We start from the raw sequence: 17,340 nt of genomic DNA on the forward strand, positions 1-17,340 counted from the left end.
ATACAGTTTATTGAAAAATATAGCACTCATCCCAGTGCAAGAAAATAGCTATGCACCGACCACTACATAAAAATGGCTAAATACAAGTGCTAAAAAATATACAATTTCAAATTTCAGAATATACAGCTCCAGTCTATGCAAATATTAGAAATAGTTGAGGTATAACTAAAGAAAACAAATAAAACAAAACAAAAAAAGGTAATTATCTGCAGCCTTAGGCATTTTATTTAGCAAATACTATAACAACTCTTACAACAAGCAAAGAACGTCAACGGGCGAAAAAGACGATACAATTAAATACTTCCTGAATGAGAATCTGTGTGTGTTTGTGCGGAAAACGGTTCAAGGATTTCTCTCGAAAACCTTCGAAGAGTCAAGGCAGACCAGGAGCGCTTAAAACCAGATCTGGGATCGACTGAAATGCAGATCGCGGACTGGTTTTACACGCATGACCACTGTTTGCATAACGGCAGAAGTTAGTGGAAAAATGACGATCCATTTCTAAAGCACACACAGCAGTTAAACAGTAAAGCAAATAAACAAAACAAACAAAAAAAGAGGGATAATATCTATTCATTTCAGAGCGTATTAAAATTTAATTGCTTATCAAAATGGATAAGAAAAAACAGGATAAGTTTAACAAATGTATTTTTTTTTTTACGTAAATTACTAAATAGGTTAAAATGATTTTTTTTTTGGATTAAGTTTTATTAGTTACCAATAACGGCAGTACGATAAAAGATTTAATAAAGCCAAAACATAAAAACGTTTGTGCGCTAGTAAAGCTACGGCACCTTAAACTCACAGATCTTAATAACATTTGTGTGAAGGCTTGTATGAAAAACTGCTGGCAAAAAAAAGCTGAGATAACGTCGCAAACATCCTCATAGTGCATAGCTAGTTTATTTGAAATTTAGTTAGCGCTAACCATCGTACAGTCAAAAATTATGGCTACAGCACCATAAACTCTTGGACGTTAACATTCGTACGAAGGTTGTTAACGTACTAAGTGGAAAAACTTGTTGTGATATTAGCGTTCCAAACATTATATATAGTATAGAGCTATTTTTTTTTTATTTAGTTAACGATAATGATGGTACAGTAAAAGCGCAAACGCGCTGGTTCGTTTTAACAAGTCTCTAGAGCCAGCACTTTCGCACAAATCAATGCAATGTCAAATTACTGCTTGCAAAAAAAACATTAGCTAAAATCGCAACACAATGGGACCGTTTTAATGGGATTCTAGAGCCAGTACTTTTGGACAAATCATCATAAGGACAATTTACGGTTTGTGAAAAATTAAGAAACACCATAATAGTGCATAGATCTTAGTTAACAATGGTAAAAACGCTACTCCTAAAGCACCGTATACAACGATTCTAAATAGCATTTGTACGAAAGCTTGTTTACATCAAATGGCAAAAAAAAAAAAAGTTGATACGATATTAGCATTCATTAAATTCAGTTAGCACTAACGATGGTACAGTAAAAATGTCAAACACACTTAGGAAGCAACAAGATGTTTTTAAACAGGATTGTAGAGCCAGCGTTTTCATACAAATCATAGTAATGACAAATTGCTGAGAAAAATTAACGAACATCGTAATTGTGCATAGCTATAGTTCATTGTGCTGGTGTAGGGTACAAGGAGGCAATGATACGTCACTTGAAGCAGCTATAGCTAAAACACGACTAGAATCCCTTTACTCGTAAATACGGAGATTGCAATTCAGAAGAAATAACTACAACGTAAAGTCAAGTGGCTAGATAGAGGCAGATCACAAAACAGGGCCAAATCAAGTAGCGGTGTTCAATCAAGGCAGAGGCGTTTCCATCAATCCTACAACCTGATGCATTGTTAAATATATATAAAAAAACGAAATCCATGTTTAGTTTGTGAAATTCTGTTGCGCCGCACCACTGTGCCGAAAACATCAGCGTCAACACCGACCGCTGCTGTATCCAGGGAAGAGCTGAGTGAGGATGCCTTGGAGAGGTTTGTTCACCGTCATTTGGTAGTTTTTGCCCAGGTCGTGTCGGCAGGCTGGACAGGTGTAGACCTCGGCTTTGAAAGACCGCTGCAGGCATTCCTGCGAAGAGAACAAGACTGTGTTTATCTTATTCATAAATGTACAAACTATTGTACATAACATTGACGAAAGTTGAAAAAAAAAAAAAATCAAAGAGTAATTCTCAATTTGATAAAAATAATTATATTAAATGAAATGTTGTACTTCAGCAGGAGTGATGAAAAGACAATTAAAAACAATTCAATTAAAATAAAAACAATTAAATGATTAAATAAAAAATAATTACTTAAAATATAATTTGGTAAAATGAAAACTTAAAATAACTGACAGGTATATAAAAAAAATTAACTAAAACAAAATTAGGTGCAATTAAAATACATTTGCAAAACATGTATTGTGTAAATTTAAAAATACATAATATAATTTTACTAAAGCACATTTTAAAAAGTATAATCAAAAACGAATCGGAAAATGAAAATGAATAAAAAGTATAATTAAAAAAAATGGAAAAGGTATTATACAGCAATCAGCATTTGAAGTGGATCAAAAAAAAAAAGTTACTCCAAGACAAGACCACATTTTGGTTTTAGGACAAATGAAAGAATAAAAAAAAAATATACATTTTACTAAAATTATTTTATTTTATAATTTTACAAAACTTACAAAATTGATTGAAACAAATGTAAAAATTCTAAAAGTAGAGTTATCAAAAAAAAGAATTTAACGAATACAATTACAATCAATAACCAAACCAGAATAACTAGGAAAAAAACATGTATAATTAAAAGAAAAACTTAATTTCAAGTATTTTACTCGCATTCACAAGTAAATGTAATAGCGTTCTATTGTCCACTCTAAAGTCCGTTGTTGCATTATAACGCAAGTTTGTCCGTGGTTTTGTCTCTTACCCTGCAGACGTTGTGTTGGCATTCTGTGGTGATGGGCTGATAGACGACTTCTTGGCAGCAGATGCACAGGAAAACCTCCTCCACTTTGTTGATGAAGCGCTACAAGTGCGTCACAAACACATTAAACCAACAATCAGAGCAGCTTAATTACAAGACAAGTGAAAATATCGAAGGCACTGTGGTCTGAACGTACAGGTCCCAGGTTGAGAGACTCCATGGCTTCGTCCCACAGCTTCTTGTTGAGCTCGTCGTCCTTGATCAAGGCCTTCTGCTCTTTGCTCAGTTTGTACGCCTCCACTTTCATCTTCTTAGGTGTGTTTTTAGCCGGAGAGCTCTTCTCGTCCACTGCGATGGAGAAAAGCGAAGACATTACGGAGAGATTCGTAGATTCAGTCTTTATTAAATCAGGATGATTTTACTTACCGGTCTGGGATTTCCTCTTCCTCTTGCCCTTGGTGGGTGTTTCTTCAACCTCGTCTTCGTCGTTCTTGTTCTCTTTCTCCTTTTCTTTCGCAGCTACGGCTTCCAGATAACCTTCAGGATACTGAAGCACCAGAGAATGAGGATTCAGAGTGATTCTCAAACCAAATGGGTGAAACTTGAGTGAAATGTGGCAGACGTTACCTGCATGGTGAGCCCCAGTTTCTTGACGCGCTCTTTCCCGTCACGAGTCCACGGTGCAGGTTCATCATCGTTACGTTTCAGCAAGTATCTCCAAACGAGGAAGCCAGACTTGCCCTTCTCTGGCCAATACTTCACCACCTAATTAACTCGCCGATTAATTAATTCCCACATACAACTGCATTAAATAAAGTATTATAAAAACAATGTATACTTTTTTTTAAGTTTTCAATAAAGTATTAATTGAAAAATAAATACAAGCCTGGAAAGGAAGGAATAGGAATGATAAAATAAATAGTGTTATTAATAATACAAATAATTATAATTATTGAAGTAAATGAATAAATGTTCCTGGGAATTAATAAAAATAAATAACTAAAAGTGTGCATATGTATAAAAAACTAAATACAATTAAAAAGTAAAAATTTAAAACTGAAATGCAGTATAACTAAATTTTAAGCAATATATAATAATCAAAATAACTTCACTAAAGCATGATTAAAGTATAACCGAAACACAACATGTAAAAAAAATAATTAAAACAAATCAAAGTGCTTGAAATTGTATAATTAAAAAAGAATATATATAAAAAATATTAAAACAAGTTACTTAAATTTGTATTAATAAATGACAGAAATGACTAATAATAATAATTACTAAATAAATGCATATTTAAACTAATAACCTAATTAAAAAAAACTAAAGTTTAATCAAAATAAACTCAAAATCAAGTAGAATTAAGTGTAGTTGAAACGGTTTTAATTTAAAGATATATTTTTTTATTATACAAAAAGTTCATATTTTTTTTAATTATGGTCTTAAATTTGTAACAAATTACAAAAATAATCAAATAACAAATGCACAAATAACCTAATAAAAAATTTTATATATATATATATATGAACAGATGTAACCGATGCTCACCTTGTAAATGCCGTCGTAGCGGTTGCCGTCTTCGGGACTGAACTTGCTGTGTTTGCGTCCCTTGGAGCTGCGCACGACTCTCACGGGTTTCCCAGCTTTCCAGTCTTTGGCCTCTGCGCCTTCCTTATCGTTCACTGCTGCGTTGCAGTTCAGAGCAAGAGCCCTACAAAATCACAAACCAACAATAAAAACAAAACAACTCGTACAACATCTTGCATTTCTACCACGTTTGATGCAATCTCATCTTCGCGACATTGATATCTTCCATACTGCATAAAGCGCAACGCAAATAAATGCAACTCCAAACAGCTAAGCCAGGAAATGTTTAATAACGCGAATGTTCTCGGACCTGTTCATGTTAGTGAGCTTCTGATCGCAGGACTGCTCGGCCGTCCTCTTGTTTCCCGAGAGGTCGCGACCCCCGGATCCCGTGTAGGTGAACTCGTTACCGTCGTCCTGAGTAAAGACAAGGTCACAGGTGAACAGAGGAAGAGAAAGAGCTCTCAAAGGACAGTTTTGGACCAGAATCATAAACGTACCACATCATCTTCGTAGCCCCCAGCGAGAACCAGAGAATAAGCGCCGTCGTTACTTCTGCCGTGAATCCCAGCGACGTGAGGCCTGTGAACGCCCGATTCACTCACCTGAGCATCAGAAACATGAAAACATGAGCCCCAAGACAATTAGAAACACCTTGTATTGGTTTAAACATATGGAAATAATTCAAACATGCATAAATGTATTAAAATTAAGTTTTGCCTTTAATTGCATTTAAATGTAATCAGCTTGTTCATTATACAATTTTACATAATTGTTCTAAACATGCTTATAAACCACATTAATTGTATAATAAAAGCTAAAAATTATGAAGTTTGTATAAAAACTCAGACAAGGTGTGCCAAAAAAAAAAAAAATTGCATTATTTACTAGTTTTATATATATATAAGGTTAATAGGTTGTGACCAATTGAGAGGCCTACTTAAAACCACACACAAAAACCCAAACCTGCACTCTGAACTTCCACAGTGTTCCCACAGGGACTCCAGGAACAGGGCCGTAATGGTTGGAGGGAACGATGGTGCACTGTTTAGTGCGGCCGACACACGCCATTCCCTGCCAAACGAGACACCAGGCTCATAAATACTTCATCTGAACCAATCCCACATGGATGTTTGTGATTTGAAAACTCGGTCTGAAACGCACCTTCCCCCAGTCTCTCTGACTGGACGAGCTCGCCGACGCCATCTTGGCCTTCTTCTTGCTTTCCTTCAGTTTCTCTCCGGCCAGAACCACCTCGCTGGCGTCGTTGCGGCATTCAGGACAATACCTGCGAAAGAAAAACACATTTAGAGTGAAATCGACGATTGTTTTATTCTTAGGTTTTAGGAGTAATTAAATGTGTTTCACATTTTACATATTCATTTTTGCCAAAGGTTGTTGGATCAAATCCCTTAAGAGTTCTTTATTATGGTCTTTGACGAAGGTATTAAATAAATGAGTAATTGACAAAATGTATGGTTCAACGAACAGCTTGCGAACGATTTACACGTTCAATTTACAAATTATTTTAGATCTTTCACAAAAACACATGATTGTTTTGAATCTTTAACATTAAAATATTTCTTGAACAAAACTGTACGATACTGAAGCTTAAACTTTTTCGTTCAAAATACAATTCAAGTATTTAGGTTTGTAGATCAATTTAAACGGCAAATTGTGACAACAAAAACTTCTAAAGCGAACAAGTTTATTTGGTGTTGTCAGAAGGTTGTTGGTTCAAATCCCTCAAGAATCAATTTGTTGCTTTGGATGAATGTATTAAAATGATTACGAGAACAAATTTAGCAGTCTGTCGCAAGAATGGTTTTACGAACAGCTGACGAGCAATTTACGCAAATTCAACAATTTACAAATTGTATTTTCTATAATGTTATCTGATGTATAGCGACATCAAGGGTCCAACTGTAAATTTACGAAGCTACGAGAATACTTTGTGAGAAAAAAAAAAAATGTTTATTCAACAATTCGTCTCCACCACATCACCACCCTAAAGCAGCTTTTTTCGTGCACAAAAAGTATTCTCTTAAGCTACTTACTTATCTAAAAGTAAGTAGCTTATTAAAATTAGTTGAACCCCTGAAGTCACATGGATTACTTTAGCGATCTACTCGCTACGTTTCTGGACCTTGATCTCTTTGGGAGGGTAAGAGAGCTCTCGAAATGCATCACAAATATCTTTGTTTTTGTTCATAAGATCAACAGGATCAACATGAGGGTGAGTAATTAATGACAGCGTTTTCATTTAAGAAACATACATTGTGAACATAATAGAATTATCAAGAATTATCAAGTTTTTGATGCCGCTAGAAGGTTGTTGGTTCAAATCCCTCAAGAGTGGATTTATTGTTGCTGTGGATGGAAGTATTAGATAAACTGGTTTACCAGTCCTCGTCCTCAGGGATGGTAGTGAGCGGCGGGTTCAGGCAGTACATGTGAAACGCCATGTCGCATTCATCGCACAGCAGCTGTTTGTCGGGATCCTGCTTCACGCCGCAAACGTGACAGTTGCACACGCGGCAGTTCTTCTTCGGGTCGTCTTTGCAGACCTTACACTCAGGTCCATTTGACCCTGAATCGACAGAAACAGGAACCTTATTGTCTATGCTTAACATTGAAAAAGAATACAGCAAAACCGAAATGTAGGTTCGATTTGATACCAAGTCAGACTCACTCTTGAGAGGGCTGTCGGAAGAGGCTCCTGGACCCTCCGAACTTCCTGGCTCCTCGATCTTGTAGATTTCGGTTACAAACATGATGCGACAGTCGTTGAGAGAATCGCCAGCATCTCTGAAGAAAGTGTGGGAAAACATTATGAGCGAAACAAAGGAAATAACCAGCAGAAACAATGCAATTTTAAATACTTTGATTTACATGTTTACAGATGATTGTTGAGCTTTAAATGTATTAAATTTGTAATACACTTAAATATTCTATTTTAATATCCATTTTAATTCTTTAGAATACTTACGTTCTTAGGCACAATTTAATCAAACCACAAAATTGACCACTTTTGGTTTGGTTTTGAAACCATTAAGTCTGCAGATAAACTTAAGCAAAAAAAAAATATAAATAAATAAAAAAGGTAGTTTTCATTAGAATTTAACGCAAACTTGCTCTGTTAACTGGAAGCAACACCTTACGTAGAACGTGGTTTGGTAAACATTCCTTTTTGCGTTGAATGACACTTTACAACATATTTTAAAAAAAGTATGATTTAACCCATGCTATGTAATAGTTTTAAATCTTTTTAAACACATTTTAAATTGCATATTAAAGCTTTATTAAGTTCATAATTTACCATGCCATTAAAATCCTTAAGTTCATAAATCAAAATGAGAAACTCATTTAAACTTCATTTAGACCAATAAATGAAAATGGTCAGCAAGTGGAATAGACCATTTTTAAGCAGATTTGAAGGAGCAATTAATGCAAATACATTATTCCAATTCAGCGCAGCTACTATGTAAAATGTTGGCCAAACCACACTTTATGCATTTTTTTTCTTGCACAATAACTTTTTTCCTACATGGTTCGGCTAAAAGCTTTGCCTAAGGAAGTGCAAAAGATATGTTGAAGAATGTTGGTAACCAAAGAGTTGATGACTTTGACTTTCATAGTATTTTTTTTCACCATATTATGGAAGTCGATGGCTACCGTTAACAGCTGGGTTACCAACTTTCTTCAAAATATCTTTTGTGTTCAACAGAAGCATGAAACACGTTTGGAACAAGTGAAATGATGGGTAAATTAGTGTTTTCAAGTGGTTGAATAAAATCAATATTTTTGTTTTCTTTGCACACAAAGTATTCTGGTAGCGTCGTTCACACCAAGAACAATAACTATAAAGATAACGAGATTAGCGTTTACACCAGCGAACGATAACGTCTAAGTGCACGTTCATCTGTCGCTTTAAATTATTGAGCTCGTTACAGCAGGATGGATTCTGATTGGACGTCAATGTTTGTATCATTCATAAGCTGTAAAAAAAATCATTTTGAAAGTGATCCCAACGATAGTTTTTCTGTGCTTTTATCGTTATAGTTGTGGAGTGGACTCTGCTATTCTTTCATATTTAATAACTATATCTACTTATCTTTCTAGTTCTCGTCCTTTGTGTGAACGGGCCTTTACAGGTTCTGAATGACATAAGGTTGAGTAATTAATGAAAATTTCCATTTTTAGATGAACTAGCCCTTTAAAGACTAAAACATGGTCCTACCCGAGCAGGATCTTGCCGTAAACCTCCCGCTGGGTGCGTGTTTCCCTCTTCCTCTGGATCTCGGCGTCATACCAGTAGCCGCGCTCCTTGGGCTCGTCCGGGTTGTAGTTCACCATCACGATCATGCCCTTCTCCAGCTGGTGCCACTGGTAGACTGTGCGCGCCCTCGGACGGACGTCTTTCCCGCGCAGCTGCACCACGTCGTTCTCAGGGTAACTGCACGGAGCACACACACTCCCGCCATTAGCATTCAACAGCATGGGACGTTTAAACAGACCGCCTTTGATAAACAGCTTAAGACAAAGATGAAAAGAAAGGAAAGACTGAAACTGGGAGATGTTAACAGGTGCACGAGGCACTCACGAAGAATCCAGGTGTTCATGCTGAAAATCGGTTTGAATTTGGAGAAGAAAAAAAACTAAAAAAGAAAAAAGTACATTTTGTAGATATTTTGAGCCTGTTTGGAAAAGATAATGTTAAATGTGTTATTCATCTTACTGTTTTACACAAAGTCAGTCTTTAAAGTCAATTCAGCCTTATAACTGGGTCATAAGACCTGAGTGAAAATGACTGATTCAAAATTATTTTAATTTGTTCATGATTTATTGATGTCAACTGTATTCGTTGTTAAGCACACATGACAGTGAAGGCACAAGGATTAATACAGAGTATCCTTAAAGACTTCTGCATTTGATTTAGCTCACAAGCTAACAATTTTTTTTCTGATTTCACTTTTAATTTGGGCATATTTCAGTTAAAAAGTCCAAGGGATTCTCTCAATGCTGATGTTGTAAATTCAACATGAATTCAAGCCAGTAACTCAACTTTAAACAACCCATTTACATTCGATTACATTGTATATTCATTTTTGTGTTCAGCTCGCAAGGACGAAATATAAAGATGTTTATGATTATTTTGTCGTAAAGAAAATATTGGTGTCATTCAATACTGACGACAAACTCACGTTCACAACTCAAGTTAAATATGACTGTTTGCATTGGAGCAGGATCAGTGTGATATGTGTTTGAGTATTTACTTACTCTTCATATTTGACATGGTAAATGATCTCCTCTTCCCCATCGGACCCTCCGTCTTCACTCAAAGACTTCGTCACGTTGACGATCTGCGCCTCAAACCAGGCTCCCATGTTCAAGTCTCGAGCGTCCACAAACTCATTGATCTAGGTTAAAGAAAATACATTTACCATCAGATCACGGAAAAACAAAAATGGCAAGACATTTGTAGTGGAATCGATGACATGCAAATGAAACGTGACTATTTACAAAAGTTTGACAATTTCAAAATTATTTTAGAGTCTAGCGTAACAAAAAAAAATTTTTAATCTCTTTAATACATTTAAATACTGAAAAATTGCTTTTTGAAATCGCTTTGGATAAATTTTGGAATTGTTCATTATACAAAGTGTTTTTTGTTACATTGGCCTTTTTAAACTTATTTTTACTTGTATGGATATTTAAAACGTTTATAGAACACACACAAAAATGTTTTTACTATTAGAATTATTACGTTTGTAGATCATGTAAAACAAATACGACAAACTTAGCCAGCAAAACGTCAAAGAACACGTCCAATAACGGTCTACAAATTATAACATGCAACAATTTGCCCAAGAATAATAGTTTCGGAAGCATTTAACGTAAATTTGCGCTTAACTGAATTGCGACAACTTACACACAAAGTGATTTTCCAAACATTGCCTATTAGTTCTTACAAAAGGATAGTTTTACGAATGCTTAACCAATTTATGCAAATTTGACAATTTAGAGAGATTTAAGAGCCTAGTGTAATAAATTTAATTTGGATAACTATGTTCAAAGATAATAAATGTCAATATATAAAAGAGACAAACTTGAATCAACGAGGCATTTATAGTGAAATTGACAACTATTAAATTTGATTTGTCTTGACAATTTACACAAGAACTATTTCATGAGTGTCCGACAAGGTTTAATCTCAGTATCTCACCTTGTAGAAGCCAAAGCCAGGGTCGATGAGATCCGGCGTGTCGGTCTGGCCCGATGTCCCGGCGCTTTGGCCGTCGCTCTCGCCGTGCGTGGAGCTCTTATCAGACTCGCTCTGGGCCGATCCGCAGCCGGAGTCAGAGTCAGACAGCTCGGCCTCTTTGTCTTTCGGCAGCGGCGCCGACGGGAGCTTCTGACGCACCAGAAGTTGCACAATGTCGTTTAACCCAACATTATAGTCAAAGATTGTGTGGCCATCTTCCATCTACGATGCCCAAAGAAGACGTTAAACGTTAAAGGGCAAGTTCACTTTCAGAATAAAACTTTCCTTAATTTACTCTCCGTTTAGTGGACCTCAGTGGTGCTCAATGGACTGAAGGTTAAAAATGCATCTTCAATGATGACAGATGATTTTTAAGGTGGAGGAGAATTAGGGAGTTTTTAACCGAAGAACTAAGCATGCGTGATCTTTCCAACAGGATTACATCGTGTGAAAAGCAGAGAATTTGTTATTGTTATTTTATTTTTCCAGGAAATGACAGATCGTTTCGCTAGATAAAATCCTTATTCCTGGTCTGGGATTGTGAAGCTGCATTGAATCGTTGGCCACCATTGAAGTCCACTATACAGACAAAAACCATGAAATGTTTTGCTCAAATAAGCTTCAGTTCTTGGCGACTGAAGAAAGACACGAACAACTTGGATGACATGGTGGCGAGTAAATTATCAGGAAAACAACAATTCACAAAATAATGCTTCATTTTTTATACTAGCCAATTAATTACTAACAGATAAAACTAGGGATGCACCGAATATTCGGCAACCCAAAATTATTCGGCCAAAGATAGTATAAAAAAAAAAAAAAATCTCAAAAATGGCCCAAAAACATTATTTTTACTAACTTTTTAGTTTGAAGTTAAATTGTGCTTTGTTGGTATAATGTCTTCTAGAATGTACTTTTTTTTTATTAAATATTTGAATTATTGTTTTGTAATTAATTTTTTATTTGAAAAGCAGGACAAAACAGTAAAAAGCACATTTTAGCCATTTACTTAAATGCAATGGTTGAGAAATAAAAAATAAAATAAAAAAAAAGGCAAAATAGGCCTATATGGGGGAAAACGGTGTTCAGTATTCGTCCCAGGGTTTCATTTTGTTCGGCTTCGGCCAAACATTTTAATTTTGGTGCATCCCTAGATAAAACCAATCCCTGTCCACTTTATGGAAATAAAACTGCTTATGAATTCCACATCACCTGTTTGCCCCTGTAAAAGAGTCGCTGCCTCTCAGCTTCAACGTTGAAGAGCTCTGCGATCTTCACTCGCAGCTCGTCCACCTTGGTGAGCTTGGACAGGGAGTCGACCCGATGGGTCTCCTTGCCATCCATAGTGCGCACCTGGATCCACATGGCGGCAAACCTGCAACGAGCGACGTCAGTGAGTCAGACCGTTTCCCCATCTTGCTTTTTATAGCTCGGTCCGTGGATCTGAGCCAAGAGCTTCAAACAAGCAGGAAAAAGGTGTTCGTTTCACAGTGACGTGAGTGACACGGGCAGCTTTTTCCTCATTCGTCTCCTACGGCGCTTTAAGGGTTGATACTCTGAGAAGCTGCTTCAAAGCGCTCAGTTTTTTTTTTTTTTGTTTTTAGAACTTTATGTAGAGTTATGTTACCTTCACAAAAAGCATGATACAGTGATAGCACCGAATGACAAAACCCAAGGTACTTTATTTTCCAAGCATTTCCACACCATTTTACTAATTTTAGTTTCTTAGTTTTCCAATTTATGATTAGTGCATGGTGTATATTTATCATTGAGCTAAGTTATTACAATATTTATATCACATGATTACAAAAGGCACACCAAACAATACTAAAGTAAAACATGGTTTTACCAAGGTACGTGCCTGAAAAATGCAGTTTTACCATGGTATATGCCCAAGAAAAATGTTTTTACCAAAGTACATGATCAAGAAATGCAGTTTTACCATGGTATATGCCCAAGAAAAATGGTTTTACCAAAGTACATGATCAAGAAATGCAGTTTTACCATGGTATATGCCCAAGAAAAATGGTTTTACCAAAGTACAGGCCAAAAAACATTGCATTACCATGATGGATGCACAAAAACATGGCTTAACAATGGTGCATGCAGAAAAAAAACAAAGGTGTTACCAAGGTACGTGCCCCAAAAAAACTAAATATCATCAAGGTACGTGCCCAAAAAAACATGGTTTACAACAATGGTACATGCCTAAAAACCAAGGTATTCCCATGCTACCCATCTAGATCGAATTTCAAATTGGTGTGAGAGCTTATTTTCCATTCCTACGGGTATGATAGTATATAATAGAGAAATAAAAGACCTTGTTGACAACCAAACCACGCCTGTTATTGGCGGAAATAGACGGAAACGCCCCCTAACGCCATTCAATGGTAGTGCATTGAATGAAATAACATTTAAGTCTTTATGTTGTCGAGTTTAAACCAACAACAGGATGCTGAAACTGGACTTGGACTTAATTAATGAGTCTATTTGGAGTTTATTTGTAGAAAACAATCCGTTTAGACCTGAATTAACGCAAATCGCGTTCATTTAATTAAGGGGTTGTACGCTGGTCATGATGTGGGTGGTCTCGGATCAAACACAGACACTTAAATGACAAGTATAAACCAGGAGCAACTGAAAATGAAAACTAAATGAGTCAAAAAGCTAAACATGAATCATTTTAATGACATAAATGTAACTAACGCCAACCGATTCTGAACTCCTGCATTACTGCAGTTACACATTCACAATCACTTTCCTGTCTCTCATGAGCTTGTTTTGAACTCCACTTGCACAAATATGAGGAATTATTTCGGCCCTCAAGACACTGCTAACACAAATCTTATCTTATCTAATAGCAAAAATCGTATTAACCTCACAATAAAGACTTTATTTAAGGGCACGGGGCTGATATAAAATAAATACCAAAGAGACAAAGACAGAAAGTGAAAGAAAGAAGTGTCTGAAAAGCACTAAATATGACGTAACTGTTAACTTGCACAAGATAAACATGCAAATTTTTTCATATTTACACAGTAAAATAAGGCGCGTAAGCGTGGTTTTAAAGACAATACCATTAAAGATCAACCGAAACTGATTTTAAAAACGGCTCTTTACCTGTAATCTTCCTCTTGAGAACTGAAGACGTGGTTTTAATTCAATTAAAGCGCTAAAAGTTTATAAATGTGGCACTTTTGTTACAGTTCAATCTTGCCGCGAAACGCACTGGGACTCGAATCAATAAAAGTGTTCAACAACGTGTTTCCCCTCCTGCCGCGGGCACGGCGCGTCGCTGATTGGCCGAGCGGAGTTCTGAGCCGGCTGCTGATTGGTCGAGCCGCGCGTCACTCACGAGCGTCGCCGGAGCTTAGGCTCAGCGCGCGAAACCCTGCTCTCGTTATCGCACATGCTTGGCTCCTTCTGTAATCTCGCGACATTTGGCGGTTTATTACATAATAAAAGTACACATTTTTAATTTATATATTTTTTATTATTATTAAATTTATAAACAAAATTAAATATTCCAATATAGATTCAATGTCAAGTAATATGCGAACATTATTTTTTATTAATTATATAAACTTCTTAGTGTTAAATCGTAATGTTATATAGTTTGATAACCAAAAAAACGTTTTTGTTTCAAATATAAATAATAAAATCACTTTTATTTTCTCATGTTAATATATTTTTTTATTTAGCAAAATGTAGCCTAAACTAATTGCAGTAGAACGTGCTGTAACGTATTAAAAATAATAATAATAATAAAACGGACAAGTAAACAACAACGAATCTATTAAAATGTATGCTAAACAACGTAAAGGAAAATTCACAAGAGGTAGTTCTATTCAAAACTTTTCCTAGTCAATTTTACTGCCATCCTCTGGTCATCTGTCCTACAGAAGTCATTTTTTTTGTTTTACCTTCTTCCGCATTACAAGAGAGAGCGAAAAGACAAACATTCAGTCTTTAAAACACCCATGTTTTAGATATAAAACAGCCGCCACCATAAACCTCTTTATGTTAATAATCAGTCCACTTCTACTAATAGAACGCCACTAGTAATAATGTTCTCAAAACGTTAGCACAAACATTTTATTGATGCATTGTTCATGGAACGATGTTAACAGAAAGGTTTCTCAAACATTTCAGTTGATTTCTTTTTTTAAATGTCTGATAATTTTAAATGTTACTACTCGTTTCAGAACGTTCAGAAAACATTCTGAAATAATGTTTTAAAAACGTGTTTGCAAAATGTAAAAAAAAAAAAAAAAAAATGTTAGCAAAACGTTTATAGAATATATTTTGTTAGTTTGGGAAATATCACAATGTTGAAATAGACTTCACTTTGTATTTCAGCATTCAGGAGCTCACACTCATCTAAGTGAGTTCAGATTGAATAGAATGGCTTGAACATGTCACACGAGAGCACATATTCACATATGAACGCCTGTATTTGTGTAATGAATGGCAGATGGTGGAGCAGAGCATGTGGATCAAGGATTCGCAAATCTTTCCAAGGCATTTGAGATCATTTCACAGGCTGGTCATGATTGATGGGTCAGTCTGACGTTCAAAATGGTCCACACACGCGGGCCGAGGAAATGGTAAATGCCATGTGCCTAATTCTCCTTAAGAGGATTGGAGATGTGCACTCTAAGCTAATGGCTAACAGCGATAGCCACATTTGAAAATACTTAGCCTAAATGGTCAAAATGCATGGAGAACGTGTGAACAGTTGCCACATTGGCAGTTTTAAGTCAACAGACGGCAATATGTTGTTGGATATCGCAATAAATTTTGCCGTTTTGGTGCAGGAGAGATTGTGTGACAAGTCGCTACAAGATCAAGCATAACACAAAGCTCTCAAATCGAGCAGAATGGTTGGTTTGCTATCTTTAGACATCGAGGAAGAAGTAAAGCAAGTTTGTGGGCCATACTTTATCAATGAATCCAACATCGAACTTCCTACCGAAACGTACAATTTGACGTTGCTAGGTCGAAACAATGGTCCTCCATCATCTCGGCAATCAAGCTCGCATTACAGTATCAAAATTAGCTTGCCAGCTGCTACAGAATCCAATATGGATGAATCAAAGCCGATGAATCTACGAACACCAACAGATGGTGAAACTACAACCAATCAAGATCAACTACGACATATTTGCGCAAAAAACCAGCTACCGACAACAGAAGTCAATTGGGCGACAGTCGAAGCAGTGTTTAGACCACAGTGGAAGCTCCCAACTTGTGACATCCAAAAACATGAATCTCAATTTTTCGTCCACCCCAGATGATTGCGACAAACTTCGAGCTCAACCACTAAATGCTAACAATCACAAACCGACAACTTATCTTATCAGTTTTAGCTCTCCAAAACAAAGTCAAAGCGACGTAGAAGAAACGTTTTACGACTTTGTGATCCTTCATGAAGCTTAATACGCAGACGAGGCACAAAGGCTCAAGGACAAACTAGAACGTATAATTTTTTGAGTTGATGCAACTTTTTCACAATCAGGAAGGTCAACGTTGCGATGTATTGAGGATGCCAATGAGAATTCAGCGTTCATGCTGCTGCTCACCCAGAACTTCAACTCCAACCTCAGCGTGACCAGCGACGATTCAGCCATTGTGTATTCGTTGGAAAACCATCCATCTCCACCACATGGAGCAATGCATCCGCAACACGGCGCATGGAGGCAACAACCATCATGAAAATCAAAGTGAATTCAGAAATAACTCAACGATGAATATTGACCAATAACCATGCTAAAAACTCAGCCGATGAGATAGATTTTTATCCCTAGGGGTGTTTAAGATGCTAAGTGGAGCTTAAAGTCAAAACCTGACTTGAAATAACCTAAGAAATCAATCGGGACTACATCGGATTCATAAACAACCATTTAAGTTCACGCTATCTCACTAATTCTATCCAGATTCAATGAGTCAGGATAATTTTATGTGCATGCTTATTCTTAAGCAGCTCTTAATGTCGATTATTAAAATTAAATTAAATTTATGCATTTAGCAGACGCTTTTAACCAAAGCAATTTACAGTGCATTCAGGCTTTCAATTTTTACCTATCATGTGTTCCCAGGGAATGAAACCCCCAACCTCTCGCTTAATAGCGGAAAGCACTACCAATTGAGCTACAGGAACACAATTATGGATCAAATAAATCCACCATGACAAACAGCAAATATTTGTCCTGTTTAATGCATTTGAGACATTGTAGTTTCCTCAGTGCATAACACGTCACAGGGATATATTTCATCTGTAAATATTAGAAAGTCATGCAAATATATCAATTTTACAGTCAGGAGTATCTTTGACAGTCAATCTTTTTAAATGCTCAGGTTAGTTGACATCTGGTTGGCTGATGTGTTTTTGGGGGTGAGGTTTGGAGATGGCCTGATGATTAACTACAACTAACTTAATAAGAAACGAAAAAACAAGTCATCCCAGACAGCAACATAGTTTTGGCCCAGGTCAGGCCTACACATATGAAATTCATGGGGGCCAGATGTAGGTCGGGTAGTGCTTCATATCATT

At 36.3% G+C, this 17,340-nt stretch overlaps 1 protein-coding gene and 1 pseudogene across 1 annotated transcript; one reads left to right on the forward strand and one right to left on the reverse strand.

The window, feature by feature from the left end:
• Positions 1 to 670: 670 nt before the first annotated feature.
• Positions 671 to 14,064, reverse strand: uhrf1 (ubiquitin-like with PHD and ring finger domains 1). The gene is made up of 17 exons (XM_059568986.1): positions 13,908 to 14,064; positions 12,000 to 12,162; positions 10,749 to 11,009; positions 9,803 to 9,942; positions 8,763 to 8,978; positions 7,215 to 7,330; positions 6,926 to 7,112; positions 5,687 to 5,810; positions 5,489 to 5,596; positions 5,023 to 5,127; positions 4,833 to 4,939; positions 4,484 to 4,646; positions 3,563 to 3,700; positions 3,362 to 3,482; positions 3,132 to 3,283; positions 2,939 to 3,037; positions 671 to 2,090 (listed from the first exon to the last, which is right to left on the reverse strand). The coding sequence occupies exons 2-17, from the start codon at positions 12,150 to 12,152 to the stop codon at positions 1,941 to 1,943; spliced, it is 2,340 nt and encodes a 779-aa protein (XP_059424969.1). The 5' UTR covers positions 12,153 to 12,162; positions 13,908 to 14,064; the 3' UTR covers positions 671 to 1,940.
• Positions 14,065 to 15,254: 1,190 nt separating this feature from the next.
• On the forward strand, positions 15,255 to 16,502 carry LOC132159309 (TIR domain-containing adapter molecule 1-like; annotated as a pseudogene).
• Positions 16,503 to 17,340: the final 838 nt, after the last annotated feature.

This window comes from Carassius carassius, chromosome 16 (genome assembly GCF_963082965.1).
Source record: "Carassius carassius chromosome 16, fCarCar2.1, whole genome shotgun sequence".
Lineage (NCBI taxonomy): Eukaryota > Metazoa > Chordata > Actinopteri > Cypriniformes > Cyprinidae > Carassius > Carassius carassius.

What these genes read in the sequence shown, in the direction of transcription:
- uhrf1 (XM_059568986.1), bottom strand. Translation starts at nt 12,152, where the DNA reads ATGTGGATCCAGGTGCGCACTATGGATGGCAAGGAGACCCATCGGGTC. An exon ending in GTCAGAGAGACTGGGGGAAG is followed by an intron (nt 5,597 to 5,686) that starts GTGCGTTTCAGA and finishes CTCGTTTGGCAG; the next exon opens with GGAATGGCGTGTGTCGGCCG. An exon ending in GCCAACACAACGTCTGCAGG is followed by an intron (nt 2,091 to 2,938) that starts GTAAGAGACAAA and finishes TTCTCTTCGCAG; the next exon opens with GAATGCCTGCAGCGGTCTTT.